Source organism: Myxocyprinus asiaticus, chromosome 7, assembly GCF_019703515.2.
Source record: "Myxocyprinus asiaticus isolate MX2 ecotype Aquarium Trade chromosome 7, UBuf_Myxa_2, whole genome shotgun sequence".
In the NCBI taxonomy this organism is placed as follows: Eukaryota; Metazoa; Chordata; class Actinopteri; order Cypriniformes; family Catostomidae; genus Myxocyprinus; species Myxocyprinus asiaticus.
This window is the reverse complement of record NC_059350.1, coordinates 44,537,501-44,555,923: the sequence shown is the minus strand read 5'-3', so window position 1 is coordinate 44,555,923 and position 18,423 is coordinate 44,537,501. Positions and strand designations below refer to the sequence as shown.

Genomic DNA, 18,423 nt, shown 5'->3' with positions numbered 1-18,423 from the left:
GGTACCCAACAGTTCAGCAAAAGAGTGGTTTCCTTCCTCCCTGGGTCACATACCCGGTGTGCACTGTCGTCATCACGACTACCGTCCACGGGTTTTTCCTTGTAGGATTGGCGCTCCAGCGGTGGTCTTCCCGCCCCTGAGCGCCCAGCTGTGGCACACAGCCGCCCCCGATGTGGCAGTCTCCACGGGTTACGAGGACAGGCCTCTTCCTACCCCATCCCAGGCTGTTCCGGGGGTGGTCACAAGGAGCCAGGTAAGTGCTTTGATGTCCCTAGACTCAGCACGGCCACAATGTGGTGTGGCACCTCGAGCTCTGCCCCGCCGCGAGGCCCCACCTGCTAGTACGTCCGATGACGTTGTCCCCTTGGTCCCCCTTGCGCGGAACTTGGATGCGTGGCTTGCGCTTTCCAATCCATCGCGATGGCTGATCCGGACCGTCCGACTCGGCTATGCGATTCAGTTCACCAGGCACCCGCCTAGGTTCAGCAGTATCCACTTCACCTTGGTCATGGACGAAAACGCTGCTACCTTGTGCGCAGAGATCGCTACCCTCCTACGGAAGGGTGCGATAGAACCTGTCCCTCCGGCCAAGATGAAGAAGGGGTTTTACAGCCCCTACTTCATCGTACCGAAAAAAGGCGGTGGGTTGCAGCAAATCTTGGACCTGCGAGTACTGAACTGGGCCTTACACAGACTCCCGTTCAAGATGCTGACGCAAAAATGCATTCTGGCGAGCATCCGGCATCAAGATTGGTTCGCGGCAGTAGACCTGAAGGACGCGTACTTCCACATCTCAATCCTTCCTCGACACAGACCCTTCCTGTGGTTTGCATTCAAGGGTCAGGTGTATCAGTACAAAGTCCTTCCTTTCAGCCTGTCCCTGTCTCCTCATGTCTTCACGAAGGTCGCAGAGGCAGCACTTGCCCCGTTAAGGGAGGTGGGAATTTGCATTCTCAAAATCTCGATGACTGGCTAATACTAGCTCACTCTCGGGACATGTTGTGCGCACACAGGGACTTGGTGCCTTCACACCTCAGCTGACTAAGGCTTCAGGTCAACTGGGAAAAAGCGAGCTCCTCCCGGTTCAGAGCATCTCTTTTCTTGGTTTGGAGCTGGACTCAGTCTCTTTGACCATGCGCCTTATGAACAAGAGCGCCCAGTCGGTGCTGGCCTGTTTGAAGGCATTCAAACAGAAAATAGCGGTTCCACTGAAACTTTTTCAGAGGCTCCTGGGGCATATGGCATTCTCAGCGGTTGCCACCCCACTCAGGTTGATGCATATGAGACCGCTTCAGCACTGGCTTCAGACTCGAGTCCCAAGATGGGCATGGTGCCACGGGACACATCGCATGGTCATCACGCCGGTCTGTCATCGTCTTTTCAGCCCTTGGACTGACCTCTTGTTTCTACGGGCAGGTGTTCCCCTAGAACTGTCTCCAGGTGCATCGCGGTCACAACGGACGCCTCCATAATGGGCTGGGGAGTTGTTTGCAATGGGCATGCAGCCGCCGGCCTGTGGACGGGCCCGCGACTACATTGGCACATCAACTGCCTCCAGTTGTTGGCAATTCTGCTCGCCCTGCAGAGGTTTCGGCTGTTGATCCAGGGAAAGCACATGTTAGTTCGGACAGACAACATGGCAACGGTAGCATATGTCAACCGCCAAGGCGGTCTGCGCTCTCGCTGTATGTCGCAACTCGCCCGCCGTCTCCTCCTCTGGAGTCAGCAGCACTTCAAGTCGCTGCGAGCCACTCACATCCCGGGCAACCTCAACACTAAAGTGGACGCACTGTCACGGCAGGTTACCCTCAGGGGAGAGTGGAGACTCCACCCTCTGGTGGTCCAGCTGATTTGGAGTCGATTCGGATGGGCATAGGTGGACCTGCGGTGGTAGACACGATCACTCAGGCTAGGGCCCCCTCTACGAGGCGCCTGTATGCCTTTAAGTGGCGTCTGTTCGCTAAGTGGTGTTCTTCCCAACAGGAAGACCCCCAGAGATGCGCAGTCAGATCAGTGCTTTCCTTCCTGCAGGAGAGGTTGGAAGGGAGGCTGTCCCCTTCCACCTTGAAGGTGTACGTTGCCACCATAGCAGCACACCACGATGCAGTCGACAGTAAGTCCTTAGGGAAGCACGACCTGATCATCAGGTTCCTAAGAGTGCGCCAGGAGGCTGAATCCCTCCAGGCCACGACTCGTTCCCTCATGGGACCTCTCTGTAGTTCTTCAGGGTCTACAGAGAGCCACATTTGAGCCTTTGCAGTCAGCCGAGCTTAAGGCACTCTCCTTGAAGACTACCCTCCTGACCGTGCTCACTTCCATCAAGAGGGTAGGAGAACTGTCAGCGAAATGTGCCTGGAGTTCGGTCTGGGCTACTCTCACGTGATCCTGAGACCCCGACCGGGCTATGTGCCCGAGGTTCTCACGATCCCTTTTAGGGACCAGGTGGTGAACCTGCAAGTGCTACCCCAGGAGGAGGCAGACCCAGCCCTGTCGTTGCTGTGTCCGGTGCGTGCTTTACGCATCTATTTGGGTCGCACGCAGAACTTTAGGATCTCTGAGCAGCTCTTTGTCTGCTTTGGTGCACAGCGGAAAGGAAGCGCTGTCTCCAAGCAGAGGATCACCCACTGGCTCATTGATGCCATAGCTATGGCATATCACGCCCAGGACGTGCCGCCCCTGGTAGGGCTACGAGCCCATTCTACCAGGGGTGTAGCGGCCTCCTGGGCCCTGGCCAGGTGTGCCTCTCTAACAGACATTTGCAGAGCAGCAGGCTGGGCAACACCCAACACCTTTGCAAGGTTCTACAACCTCCAAGTGGAACCGGTTTCATCCCAGGTAGTGGCACGCAACACAAGCGGATAAGCCCGGGATAGCCGGCCGGGTGTATCGCTTGCACATAGCGCCTTCCACCTCGTTTTGAGCTGAAGATGTGCGCCATTAATTCCCAGTAGTGTTCACAAACTTTGTTCCCTGGTTGACTTCCTCCGAGCCCTGTGGCAGTCGAGTATTCGGAGAGACTCACTGCCGGCCCAGTACACGTGCTAACTAAGAGTCCTGTTCTGGGGTAGGTGCTCCGCATGTGGCAGTTCCCTGTAAGGCTAACCCCATGCGATATATATATCTTCCACTAATTCATTTCTCTGTTGGCAAACTGCGTCTTCCTTGGGCAGAGCCCCTCTGCCCCAGTCTCCATGTTTGTAGTAACTCCTCCCCCATTGGGTAGGATCTACCTTGAAGACTCTCCACATGGGCGGAAAGACCATGTGACGTATTCTTCCACTTAAATATCCCCCCCTCTCTTTGGGCAAGGTGTGATCTCCGCGGCGTCTTCCCCTTGGGAGGGACACCCTCCCAACTAGACCTGGCGGCCCAGATGGATAATCCCCCTTCTTTTTTAGGGAGTAGAAAAAGAGAAGGGGAAAAGAGGCCACGACTGGGTTAGCCTATCTCTATCTTTTGGGTAGTTGACTTGTCCCCTAAGGGCCGTTTGACACTCATAACTATGTTGGGGGAGGTTACGTGTCGACCTGGTATGCTGGCTATGAGGCACACAGTGGTCTGCCCACCACACACCACCAGTTCACATAACACAGTTCAGCCAGTTGTGGCGTTTCGTATAGGGACCCCTAGTGTCACTACATCGACACAACGTCGAATGAGTGACAGATAGGGAATGTCATGGTTACTTGTGTAAGCTCCGTTCCCTGATGGAGGGAACGAGACATTGTGTCCCTCCTGCCACAACGCTGAACTACCCGCTGAAATGGAGTGGTTGCATATCAGCTCCTTTTATACCCGTATGTCCGGGGGAGTGGCATGCAAATACCACTCGCCAATTTTCATTGGCCTTTTATCAAAGACCAGAGGTTTCTCGGGCTCCCAAGGATGACCCCTAGTGTCACTACATCGACACAACGTCTCGTTCCCTCCATCAGGGAACGGAGGTTACACAAGTAACCATGACGTTTTTTCTACATAATCGGTTATCGGTTCTTTAAAATCAGGTCTAGCGATAAATTGCAGCATTTAAAGGATTTCAATGTATATTTATTTATTTAATTTTTTTGCGTTTGTGTGTGTGTGTTCGCATTTATGCCTAGTTATTTATTGTGTTAAAAAAATAAAAACAAAATAAAAATAAAATAATCAAAATAGGTTCAGCATTTTATTTTTTTTTTTTTACCAATATTCAAATGTTTTCTACTCTGAAATCGGTTCTTTAATATCCTGTCTAGTCATAAATTACACCATTTAATGGACTTCTAGGTTTTTATTGTTAATTGTCTTAACATTTAGGCCTAGTAATTAAAGTGTCAAAAAAGAACAATTAAAAATCGGTTCTGCGAATCCGTTATGCAGTTATTCAGTTATGCGACTGACGAGAGCTAACTCCAGATCATTTGTCCTCATCCTCCTTGACTTGTTTGCTGCTTTAGATGACCATCCTAACTTCACTGCCCACATCTCATCAACTGCCCGGTCTTACAGGTTCATACTTTACAACATAAGGAAAATCAGACTTTTCCTGTCTGAGTATGCTGCACAGCTCCTGGTCCAAGCTCTGGCCATCTTAAGACTGGACTACAGTAATGGTCTGTTGGCCGGCCTCCCAGCTAGCTTGATTAAGCCACTGTAGATAATCTAGAATGCAGCAGCACGTCTGGTCTCCAATCAGCCAAAGATGTCCACCTCAAAGCCTCTTGATTTCACTCCACTGGTTACCTGTAACTGCCTGCATCAAATTCAAGGCTTTGTCTTTGGCCATTATGACAGCCTGTGGAAAAGCACCCTCTTACTTCAATTTACTCCTCCAAGTCTGTGTCCCAACTCACACTCTGTGGTCAATGAACGAGCGGTGCCTGGTGGTCCCGTCACATAGAGGCACAAAGTCTATTTCACGATCATTCACTTTCTCTGTTCCTCTGTGCTGGAATGAGCTTCCAACCTCCACACAATCTGCTGAAACTATCTCAACATTCAAGAACTAGCTGAAAACACATCTGTTTCGAGAGCACTTAACCAGTCCACACTAAATGCACTTACTTAATATTTAACAATATTTAAAAAAAAAAAAATCTTGTCTGTCTTTTTTTTCTGCACTAGCATCTTTACTACTCCAGCCACATTGAGAACTTGGCAGTGCGATACTGCAGATATCTTTGACTTTTCTACGATAAATTGCTTGCTATGCTCCTCATTGGTAAGTCGCTTTGGATAAAAGTGTCTGCTAAATGATTAAATGTAAATGTACTGTTATTGGTATTGGTAGCCCAGACATTCTGTTCAAATAGGAAATACATCAACATATGAAAAAAAAGTATGATTTTTGAGCGATTTCATGGAGTTTTAAACATAAATAGCGGGACTCTATTAATCTCTGCAGGAGTACCATTACAATGGCGTGAAATATGTATAATCACAGCTCAAGCATCTCAGATCACCCCCACACATTTCCTCTGGGCGCACACACTCACAAACACACACACACACACACACAAATTCACACCCATGAAGCAAATTAGATTAATTAATGAGCTATGGTCACTGTTTGCCCAGAGTCCTTAAATTTACTCTTCTTAGAAATAATCTTTCAGATGGCCAATCTGTGCAGTAAAGACGGCTAATGGATTTTATGGTTCCCATGGTTACTGTAGATCCTTTATGATATTGGTAACTCAGCGAGAATTAAGGGTCTTTTGGACCCCTTTAAAAACATTCACCCCTAAAAATCAAAGGGTTTTGATTCCTGACAACCTTCAGACATAAAGAACACTATTTTGAACAATGTTCTGGCTAATAATGCTGTCTTTGTGTGTTTGTGTATTTGTGGTTGTGTGTATGTACTGTATGTGTGTGTGTGTGTATGTGTGTGTGTGTGTGTGTGTGTGTGTGTGTGTGTGATTGTCTAACCCCCTTGCAGTGTGTACTCAGAGACAGACTGGCTGTACACCCCCAAGCCCGCTCCAGTGTAGGCAGCCACTTGGATCTCATACTGCGTCCAGATGATGAGCTCTCCAATCAGACAGTAATTAATCTCTGCACTGGTGATGTTCTTCAGCTGAAACTCACCAGGAAGACCAGCCAATCTATACCTGAGTGGGAGGGGGAGATAGAGAGAAAAATAGGTTTTTTTGGGGGGGGGGGAGTTGATTGTCGACCTTTAACACAAACATACTCAAAGACACTTGCAGATTCAACTAGATTGTGTTATCTTGTGCATAATGTCTCAGTTTCAGATTGACCAAAGTCTATTCACTGAACGTCAGATGCATATTTGTGACGAGGAGGAGGGTGTAGCAGTGAGGATGCTTGCCCGGCGTTGAATTGTCCTAATCAGCCGGGAGGGGGATAAAGACCAGCCGGAGGCGCCAGTTCGAGAGAGCGAGAGATGCACATGGCCGCTGTGTGTGTGTCTGTGTGTTTATGTTATGATTGAGTTCAGTTTGTTATTAAATTTATGATGACTGTTCTGCCAGTTTCCGCCTCCTCCTTGCCCATCCTTGAACACTTTTACAATATTGCATACAAAAATGGCAATCGTTGACTGAAATAGCCAGTTACAATCTGATTGGCTGGCTTTACGCAACTTCTAGGAGTGGAGTGCTATTGCTATGTGGTTGCTAAGGTGTTTTCAATTATTTTTAGAACCTTTCCAAGTGGTTGCTAGGGTGTTATGGGTGGTTGCTAAATGGTTGCTTATAGGGCAATGTCTAAAGACCACCCCCATGATATTCTGGTCCCTAGATAGATAACTCTTATGGTAAGAAGTTAGACTTTATGGTTAGGTTTAGGTAAGGAATAATTGATTATGGACCATAGAATTATTGAAAAGTAATGCACACCCCGAGGTGGTAATCCAGCCGTTACACCTTGGGTGTGCATTGTTTTTCAATAACTCAACAGGCCAAAGTCAATTATTCCACTTATCTCACGGTTACCAAACCTTACGACAGCGTTCAAGGTTTTATATCAAGATATTTTTTGTTTTTTGTCCTTAAAACGCTCTTGTAAGTGGAACTATTTTCTTCCACCACAGATTCACTGTCTAGCTTTGATACAGCCCAAGCCCCCGTTGCTAGTTCGAAAACATCACTTTAGAACTAGCAAAGGAGGATGCACTGCTTTTCAGCATTATAGTAACAAGGTAACATGTGTGTGTGTTTGAGTGTGTGTGTGTGTGTGTGTGTGTGTGTGTGTGTGTGTGTGTGTGTGTGTGAGCGAGAGAAAGAGAGAGAGAAACTGAGAAAGATCATGTGTGGAATTACCTGTGTTTGATGTGGCTCTCGTCAGCAATAACATCATTTCAAATTGCCAAGATGTAAGTTTAAGTAAACTTCTTAGCAGCAGCGAGTGTCACCATTCTTGTATATAGATTTTCCTTTGCTAAACAACTGTTTACAACCACGTGCTGACTTTACTCCTGAGTATGTGTATCTGTGTGTGTGTCCATGTGTAAGAGTTAGTGTAAGAGCAAAAGAGAGGGAGAGGGTTAGCACGAGGGTGCTTTCCACTATAAGAGGCTGATTTGGGCGAAATACATTGAAACACTTGCACATATTAAAAGTTAGCTTGGATAATATAGAAACTTTATTAATGTATATTAATCAAGTCATGGGGGAGCGGCTCTGTTTGTTGGTCAGATGTGAGTCTCTATATAGGTATGTGTGTGTGTGTGTGTATATGTGTCAGCGTGTGTGAGTGTAGGTGAGACAAGAGAGAAAGAGAGAGAGAGAGAGAGAGAGGGAGCGCAAGGGCGCTTTTCAAACTAAATTGAAATAAATTTAGGATATTATAGACATTGTTTGTCATTCTTATCTGAGTACTTAACCAGTGCCTTTGTTTTTTATTTTTATTTTTATTTTGCTGTGGTAGCCTGTACAGCTCTTTGAAATAACTGAAATAGTTTGGCAAAATGATATGTAACCGTTATGCGACCAAGACCTGGAACTACTTCATAGCTGTGCCTTTATTGGAAAATAATTTCACACCTTAGACTGTCAACCAGTCAGAATCAAGCATTCAACACACCCATGGTATAAGTTTGAGTTATACATCGTTTGCTGGTTTGTTTATTTTGCTCTATGGGAGTAAAAGTCGTCCGCTTTTGTACGAGCCAACATTGTACAATTTTGTACAATTTCCACACATACAGACACACAAACACAAATTCTAAAATACTGAAATCATATACAATTACAATCATGCAAAACATGTGCATTAACACACTTTTACCTGAGCACATAGCCCCTGAGTACTCCATTGAGCTGAGGTTCTGGGGGTGGCTGCCATTGGACCATAATGCTCTGGTTGGTTCGGCCACTAGCCACAATGTTTTTTGGAGGCGCACTGGGTGGTTCCTCTCGCAGCATCAGTCTGACAGATAAAATCAGGAGGACCTCATCATAAAAGAAAACTATTTCAACCCTGGAGTCTTATATCAGAGTTTCTCTTGGAGGCATCAATAGTTACTAAAAGTTTCCTTCTGAGCTTAGCCAGTATACCTGGTGAGAGAGAAATTTATATTTCTGGTATGACTGAAAAGCCTTTAATAGTACAATAATAACATGGAAATGTAAGTGCAGCGTAGTTCTAGCGGGAAGACTAGCAGCTGTACATCATCGCACCATTAGCTAGGTAACTCCTAGCCAATCACATGTAAGCCATTGCTTTATAAGTCTGCTCACAATCTATCACATTGCTGTTTCAGTGTGCTAATCGGGTCTTAAATCTGGTCAAAAAAGATCCAAACAGGTGGCCTGGCATTTTCAGTTGACAGAAATAGTAACAATAACTGACGATTACTGAGAAACCCATGCCTAGCTTTGGCAAAACCCTTAAATCTTGTCATCAACCTCTCTTGTTTGCTCTGATGTGAATAATTTTTCCGAACCAAACGAGAGCAAAATAAGCATTCAAATACAAAAAAGTGACAACATTATTTTTGGAAGCACCATTTCAGCAAATTAATGGGCTTAAGAAAATTATATATTTCTATTATTTTCTATAGAAATGGAAAGGTCTCTTTTAGATTCGCCCAATTAGTGTAAATCAGCAAACCATTTAAATTTCTTAATTTGATCAATACCATGGTCTTTAGCACTCAGTCTGTCTGTAGGATTCCGGAGACTGTAGATTGCCAAAGCGGGTGATTATCAATCCTTTGCTCTAATCTACGGTTTAAAGGTTATTAGCTTGATTAAGTGAGCAAGCCCTAAAGTGCCTCAAGCATGCAATCTATAGTAGTAAAGTTACTAAGTCTGATTGATGTTTTGTCAAATAAACAGTAAGCATCTTAAACCAATTTTAAAGGCATAGAAACATTCATTTTAGTATATCATTGTAGCGCAGATGGCGGGGCGGGGCCGGGGCGGGGCCGGGCCGGGCCAGGCCGGAATGACGCACGCCTGGACCCCAATCAGCCTGATGTGGCGAGCAAGGGATAAAGGCGACTGAAGGTGACAGTTGGAGAGAGAGAGAGAATTACAGGCAGCTGCCCGGTATGTGTTTATGTTTGTGTGTTTTTGTTTAAGTTTATTATTAAACTATTATTTGTCAAGCCAGTTCTCGCCTCCTCCTTTCCCTCTAACCCCTTTACATCGGTGCCGAAACCCGGGAAGGAGGAAGGATGCCCGTTATAGGGTCCTCGACACTGCCGTCCACCCAAGGGAGCGCCGCTGCCATCTGCCGGGGGACGGAGTACCCCGACTGCCCAGATGCGGGGAACGGCTGCCGTCCACGAGGCGAGGTGGTACTGGATTCCCCGACTGCCTGGAGCGATGGAGCTGCTGCCAGGGGTGGAGGAGTGCTCTGCCGGCCGGCAGAAATGTGGAGGGTTCGAAGGAAGACCACCGTCCATGAGGGGAGGAGGGAATCGACTCCCTGACCACCTGGAGCGGTAGGGCCGCTGCCAGGGCGGAGGAGTGTCCCCACGTGATGCCAGAAATGTGGAGGGGCATTCTGTCCACTGGGTGTCGGAGGTTTGACTCCGGTCCACCCTGGGAGGAGTGGCTGTGATCCGCCTGAGAGGGTGGAGGAGTGATTGAGGACCATGCGACGGCGCATCAGAGAACCGGTGAGTGAGATTCTTTTTTTCTCTCTCACTCGCTGTCGCTCCGTGTTGGCCTTTCCCTCGGCTGTTTTTTTTTTTTTGTTTGTTTGTTTTCCCTTCCTGTCTCCTCCCTTGTCGAAGAAGGCGGGGATGACCCACCAGCTGGCCGGCCGGAGAGGAGGGCAGGGGGGGGGATGTACGTCATGCCGGGGGCTCCCCGGCCTGAGGCAACACAGGGAGGAGTGTAGCGTGGAGGGTGGGGCCGGGCCGGAATGACACACACCTGGACCCCAATCAGCCTGATGAGGCAAGCAAGGGATAAAGGCGACCAGTGACGACAGTTGGAGAGAGAGAATTACAGGCAGCTGCCCTGAATGTGTTTATGTTTGTGTGTTTTTGTTTGTTTATTATTAAACTATTATTTATATTGTCAAGCCGGTTCTCGCCGCCTCCTTACCCTCTAACCCCTTTACAATCATTTTGTATCTTGAGCCATACGGAACAGTTGGTATTATTATTATCATCATCTATTATTTTGATTAGTCATTAATTTGATTTATATTAACTGTTGTTTAAGTATTTAAATCCAATGACATTAATAAATTAGTGATTGAAAATGTAAATGTGTGGTCTATTACATTTTGGGTGTATTTACAGTAGTTGAAATGTAGTTGAAATTAAATACTTTTGGAACGTTGACCAGTCCTGTGGTGTGACATGCCCTACTCCATTTAAAACTAATTCATAATTAATTAATAATTATTTTATCATTATGTATGTAACATTCAGGACCTCATTAATTGAAAGACAGGGAATATTTGTACTTAATAATAATAATAATAATTAAACGATGATTAAACAAAAATGAAAATCTTAAAAGAAATGCTATCCAGTTACAGGACCTAAAATATGAATTTGAGTTGTCTATTGAACCAGTTCAATCTAATCCAGGTCAAATTGTAAATATTATATATATATATATATATATATATATATATATATATATATATATATATATATATATATATATATATTTAAAGTTTGACATCAACATTGAAGCAGGCCAAATATATAAATGAAACACCCTTGAATGACAAGACCTTGTTTTTTTCTACATCTTCTCTGAGTTGCACTCTTCCTTTGATTGTACTTGATTGTAAAAGAAGAAGAATAAAAGAAATAGAGATTTAAATTTTTCATACAAATGATGAAGATCCAGGCATTAATTGGAAATGAGGCCAAAGCAGATAGGTACTCAAATTTTAATAAGTGCCCTCTCCATCAATATTTGATTTTTGTGTTTCTGTTCCTCTTCATCTTTTCCTTCTCTTTCCTCTACGTCTACTTGTTATCGCTGAACATTTCAAACATAACATTCAGTTTGAAAGATATGTAATTACACACACAAGTTTAGTGATTTGAATTATGTTTAGCCACGCACACATTTTTCATCAATTAAAATATGTAAAACATACAGGTAATTGTAAATTTACGATGAAGCATTTCCTGCAATTTCTCATCAAGTAACTAAAACAACAATTAAACCTTGATTGTTTCCAAATGAAACGGAAACCAGACATGGGCTCAAATCACTGTTTTGCAAATCAGAGTTGAGTCTCAAGTCTTGGATCAAGCCCCAAGTCATGGTGGAAAATTTTTACTAATTCTACTGAATGGCTAAATTTGAAGTCTTTCTAATATGTTACAGTATAAATTTTTCATTGATTGATTTCATTAACTTCATTAAATATACACTGTACTTGGACTAGTAATATATTTTTGCATAAGGTAATATTCAGTGGTGTCCAAAAGTCAGAGACTTCATTGAAATGCAGGGACTCAAAATCTAATTTAAATATGGAAATATTTTTTTAAGAAAATATGATGAAATAAAAAGAAAAGAAACATTAAAGTATTAACGCACTATTTTTTGCTTACTAACCAAACACGTAAAATTGTGACACTGACCATGTTAACGCCATTAAACCTTTGCCAGTTCAAGTGCATGGTGTCATTAAAGCAAAAGAAGGACATACCAAATACTATTAAATTCTGAAATTCATCTTTCAATTCAACTTTTCACTCAAATTTGTTATTCTACAAAATTGTTATGCTTGTTATGCTATATAATAAAATTTTCGCAGAGTGGTCTCAGACTTTTGGACCCCATGGTATTTTTCACAAATCCTTTAAACTTAAAACATGGCCCCAACTTTATGTTAAGCAATTCCTTTTGACTTTGCTCACCGAAAGAGTAACATTAAGATTAACTGAGTAATTACCAAATGCCATACATGGCCTGTTCTTTAAATAACTATGGATTCATGGGGTCCGTTAAATGTTTGCTTAATTGCCTGCTAACATTAGTATAGTGAATTACCTATTGTCGTTTTAAGTAAAAAAATGTGTTGCAGTGATTTTGCCCCATGGATTTTGCATGTTACAAATGTCTTTCCAATGTTGCTAACATGGTTGACTGCCCTTTTGGGATTTTGCATATTGAGTTGTTGTCAATGATACTGCAGGCTTGTGTTTAACTGTAATAAATCACTGTGCACGGTCTGAAAGAGCAGCTAGATTGAAGCTTTAACTGTTGAAGCTTGACTCCAGTTATCATACACTGAATAAATGTAAAAAATTTACTTCATGTGGTAACATCTAAATTAACTGGCTTGATACAAGTTAAAAATATTATTTAACATCACTGTATCAACCTGAATATATTGGGCTACACCAACAAATATAATTTTAAGAGTTAGATTAAGTATTAGGGTTGCTCCGATACCAACATTATGGCTTCAGTACAATACCAGCCCTGGTACTTACTAAATCGATACTATAATCAACAAATAAAAAGCCTCAGATTTTGTATGAAATTACACAGAAAATTAAACTTGATTAAAATAACTGCATTAAGTCTTACAGATACAAATTATGCATTTTCCGTTTTAATTTTTCTGGATTCCATGTTAATTATGCTATGATCAAATGGTGTTTAATCAAATTGATACATACAGTTTTAATCAAGTAAAATGACTTAAATAATTTTATATAAACTCAGCAAAAAAAGAAACATCCCTTTTTCAAGACACTGTATTTTAAAGATAATTTTGTAAAAATCCAAATAACTTTACAGATCTTTATTGTAAAGGGTTTAAACAATGTTTTCCATGCTTGTTCAATGAACCATAAACAATTAATGAACATGCACCTGTGGAATGGTCGTTAAGACACCAACAGCTTACAGACAGTAGGCAATTAAGGTCACAGTTATAAAAACTTAGGACACCAAAGAGACCTTTCTATTGACTCTGAAAAACACCAAAAGAAAGATGCCCAGGATCCCTGCTCATCTGCGTGAATGTGCCTAAGGCAAGCTGCATGGAGGCATGAGGACTGCAGATGTGGCCAGGGCAATAAATTGCAATGTTCGTACTGTGAGACACCTAAGACAGTGCTACAGGGAGACAGGAAGGACAGCTGATTGTCCTCGCAGTGGCAGACCAAGAGTAACAACACCTGCACAGGACCGGTACATCCAAATATCACACCTGCGGGACAGGTACAGGATGGCAACAACAAATGCCCAAGTTACACCAGGAACGCAAAATCCCTCCATCAGTGCTCAGACTGTCCACAATAGGCTGAGAAAGGCTAGACTGAGAGCTTGTAGGCCTGTTGTAAGGCAGGTCCTTACCATACATCACCGGCAACAACGTCGCCTATGGGCACAAACCCACCTTCGCTGAACCAGACAGGACTGGCAAAATGTGCTCTTCACTGACGAGTCGTGGTTTTGTCCCACCAGGGGTGATGGTCAGACTCGTGTTTATCGTCGAAGGAATGAGCGTTACACCGAAGCCTGTACCCTGGAGAGGGATCGATTTGGATGTGGAGGGTCCATCATGGTCTGGGGTGGTGTGTCACGGCATCATCGGACTGAGCTTGTTGTCATTGCAGGCAATCTCAATGCTGTGCGTTACAGGGAAGACATCCTCCTCCCTCATGTGGTGCCCTTCCTGCAGGCTCATCCTGACATGACCCTCCAGTATGACAATGCCACCAGCCATACTGCTCGTTCTGTGTGTGATTTCCTGCAAGACAGGAATGTCAGTGTTCTGCCTTGGCCAGCGAAGAGCTCGTCTTGGATCTGTTGGATCGGAGGGTGAGGGCCATTCCCCCCAGAAATGTCCGAGAACTTGCAAGTGCCTTGGTGGAAGAGTGGGGTAACATCTCATAGCAAGAACTGTGCAGTTCATGAGGAGGAGATGCACTGCAGTGCTTAATGCAGCTGGTGGCCACACCAGATACTGACTGTTACTTTTTCAATATATGTCTTAGTTATTGAATCTTTTTATGTTCATACAAATATTTACACATGTTAAGTTTGCTGAAAATAAAAGCTGTTGAAAGTGAGAGGACATTTCTTTTTTTTGCTGAGTTTATATATATATATATATATATATATATATATATATATATATATATATATTTTTTTTTTTACAAAAACAAAAATGCTATTTTTGGTCAAATAAAATGCTGCACAACAGAGCTTCACAGTATTAATGAAAACATTTATGAAAAATAAAATCTGATCACCTGTTGCACAAGGCTGCCTGGGTTTGTGATATTGCTTACAGATAATAATAATAATAAAACCATTTAATATTACATAATTGTTATTATGAGTATTATTACTACTTTTTGAATTTTACATTTTTATAAAATTTTTCTGTCTTCAATTTCAAGCATCCATTTGAATAGAGCTTTCATGTTAGCAGGACTTTTATTTTGACAGATCTATGAGTTCTTCCTGTATTTGACAGGTTAGTTATATCAAGCTTTCCATTAATGCTGGGATAATCCCATTGCGACTCTCGAGCTGAAATCTCTGAGCTGCACCCGAGGAGTTCATTTAAGTGTTAACAGCCGTTTATATTCTAAACACACTGCATGAAAATTAAGCACCAGCAGTGTGTGCACAAGAGTGCGCCCGTGTGTGTGTGTGCGTGCGTGCATTTGCATGTGTGTGTGTGTGCGTGGGAATCATATGACAGAGCAGAGCGGAACCTCTTGTTCATTCTGTAGCGTGCAGCGCATGTGACTGATTACATCCTTCTGCTGTTAATGATCACACTTGGCCATATCCAGAGTTTTTTTTTTTTTTGACAATTGCAGGTTACCACTTTTTACCATGTATAAAATAATGCATCCTTAAGTTTCCACTAGTAGCAAGTCTGCATGAACCCTACTGAAGTAGTCAAAAGGAAGTACCACTTGAAGTTCTCTGAAAGAAATACCCACTATATATATATATATATATATATATATATATATATATATATATATATATATATATATATATATACACACTCACTGAGACATTTATTAGGAACACCTCTACACCTACATATTCATGCAATTATCTAATCAGCCAATCATGTGGCAGCAGTGCAATGCATAAAATCATTCAGATACGGGTCAGGAGCTTCAGTTAATGTTCACGTCAACCATCAGAATGGGGGAAAAAATGTGATTTCAGTGATTTAGACCATGGCATGATTGTTGGTGCCAGCTGGGCTGGTTTTGTATTTCTGTAACTGATCTCCTGAGATTTTCACACACAACAGTCTCTAGAGTTTTCTCTCAGAATGGTGCCAAAAACAAAAAAACATCCGGTGAGCGGCAGTTCTGTGGACGGAAATGCCTTGTCGATGAGAAAGGTCAACGGAGAATGGCCAGACTGGTTAGAGCTGACAAAACTGAGGGTACGGTTTATAAAACTGTGGGCGCGATTTGTTAAAATGAGGGAACAATTTACAATTCTGTGAGTACGGTTTATAAACTGAGAGTACGGATTGCAAAATCGTGGGCATGGATTAGTGTTTATCATCTTTTTGGGGTTCCATAGCAATCCAGTGCAAATAGTTTAACATTTTACATGATTATGAGAACAGGGGAGACTTTAGCTGAACTGGCACTGTTTTAAATAAACGACCAATGTCAGTTTAAAGGAGACTGGCTTCAAATAGATGCTAAGATCTAGAGAACAGCATGGCAACCTATTTCAACATGTCCTTGATGATTGAACAGAAATACTGTCTGCCGTTTCACAAAGTGTGTTTGGCATGTGCATGCGCAGTAGCCTCACGCCTGTGGCTTGAAAAATAGCCATTTGAACTTTTCGGGCTTTTAAGTTCTTTAAGCGATTTAATTTGGAATGCATTTATTGTGATGTGTGCAAATGTATGCAAAAGAAAAAAAAAACACACATAAAACAAAATAAAAAAAGAAATAATAAAAAAAAGGCCTGTGTGTTAAAGTGTCCTTCCCCAGAGCCAAGTTTTGTATTTGACATTCTTTTGAGGAATTGGCGATGAGAAAAACGTTTCTCACACCTTTATAGGGTTCCTAGAGTTATTTTCTTTCTTTCTTTTTTTTTTTGTCCACATTGTCATTATGGCTCACAATCAGAGGAAGAGATGGGAGCACTCATCTAATTCAATTACAATCAGCCGTTCTTTTGATAGGGTTAAAACCTTGCCCTTTCATTTCCTGTCGAACTAACTGAATATGCATGTGTCTGCCCACAGGAAAGAAAAATCACAACTAAAATATCTTTAATGTCTTATATCTTATATTATTAAAGACATTAAATATCTTTAATAATCTTTAATTTTTTTCTCTTAGACATCAATGAGCTTAAATGAAGCGCGAAAATTGAGAAGTTTCCTGCTAAATTGTTCCTAATAAAAGACCATAGTAATCCAACATTTGTATCCTGTAGTTTCAGAATCTGTGACAAAGGTGATATTGCAATATAACATAATTGAGAAAGCTGTTAGTTCTACTGAGCTATGAAAGAGCAACCTCGGAGTAGTAACATTTTCCTCTGGGTTCTTACCTGTTCGTCTCTGCACTGTACTGTCCACGTCCCACCTGATTGAGAGCACACACTCTGAACTGGTATGTCCTTGCTGGTGTCAAACCACTGACTAACAAACTAGTTAGTGCAGGACTTACATCAGCCATGTACACCTTCCATGGAGAATCTGTAAAGCAGAATAATCAGGACAAAATCAGGTTCTTCCTCCTTCCTATCATTCTTTTACATGGATCCCACTTTACATTACTTTACAATGCTTATATTATAAATACAAATTAATTTGTGATATTAGTTAAAAGACATTGCACAGTTGTGGTGGGGTTGAGCAGATTAATCGCACTGAATTCCATGACAGTCTATGCAAAGTAAAATTTAAACCACTGCTTCCAGGAACCAAAGCTGGAAGTGTTGTTTAGGTGAAATGTCCACAGGCACCAAAAACGAGTTGTATTTTTAGTTTTAAATGATGTAATATAGTCAACAGGAATATTTATTTTATTAACCCTTACCCCTAACCCAAACCCTAAATCTAACCATCAGTGGAGTAAAAATTTAATTTTAGAGCGAAAATGCAACCTCAGAATCGCACTCACCATTGGGTTTCTCCCATGGTATCATAGATAATTGTAAATACAATAAAATAATATCAAAATTAATTTAACCTAAAGATGGATTTGTTAACATTTGCACATCTCTAAAGATGTATATATATGTAAAAGGACTTATGTTGTTGTACCTGTGTCGACCAATATGAGTTTTTTAAAGGCTTATGGTGCTACTGATGTCTACAGAGCATGGCCGATGTAATGCCGATAGATAATACACAATACTATTTAATAAAGTGTAATAAGATGTATACCAATTTCAAAATCACTTTTATTTATCGATTAACTTTATACAAACTGCAGTAAACATACAAAAAGTACTGTGTATACATATGTATGTATACCTTTTTTTTTTTTTTTTTTTTTTTGAGAGGTGGGATAGTACTTTACATAAACACTATGGCCTTTCATTTTTATGTATTTTTTTAATTGCTTTCACAGCATCATGTTTTGCTCAAAACATTGATAAAAGAAAGTTAAAGAAAAGGTGCATTTTCCATTGACAAGGCAAAAATTGCAATGACGATATCTAAAAATGGCTAAATATTAGCCTTCCTTAGCCAATATATATCGGCCTATCACTACTATGAATACTAATGAGATCATATTCAACATGGACAATGTAATATAAAGGATTAACTTTAAATGTAATGAAAAAGATTGCAGACAACACAACTGCTTTAGTCAGATTTATTTGTTTCATGCTAAACTCGTGTGTGGTACATTAAAAACGATGGGGAGCAAATCAATGAACAATTTGACAATCAGACCCAAGAGAGGGGAAGACAGAAAATAATAAATTTTATATTCAAAATGCACAGTAAATATTAAGCCACAGGGATGCATATGAATACCAATAATGTGACAAATACACGTGCACAATA

The 18,423-nt window shown here is 42.0% G+C and overlaps 1 protein-coding gene across 1 annotated transcript in view; it reads right to left on the bottom strand.

Annotated features, from left to right (window-relative positions):
- sdk1b (sidekick cell adhesion molecule 1b) overlaps positions 1 to 18,423 on the bottom strand; it is a 316,455-nt gene that overhangs the window by 76,089 nt on the left and 221,943 nt on the right. The window contains exons 16-18 of the mRNA XM_051702261.1: positions 16,953 to 17,100; positions 8,233 to 8,373; positions 5,911 to 6,092 (exon numbers count right to left, since the gene is read on the bottom strand). Coding sequence (XP_051558221.1) covers positions 5,911 to 6,092; positions 8,233 to 8,373; positions 16,953 to 17,100 — 471 coding nt within the window. The remainder of the gene's footprint in view (positions 1 to 5,910; positions 6,093 to 8,232; positions 8,374 to 16,952; positions 17,101 to 18,423) is intronic.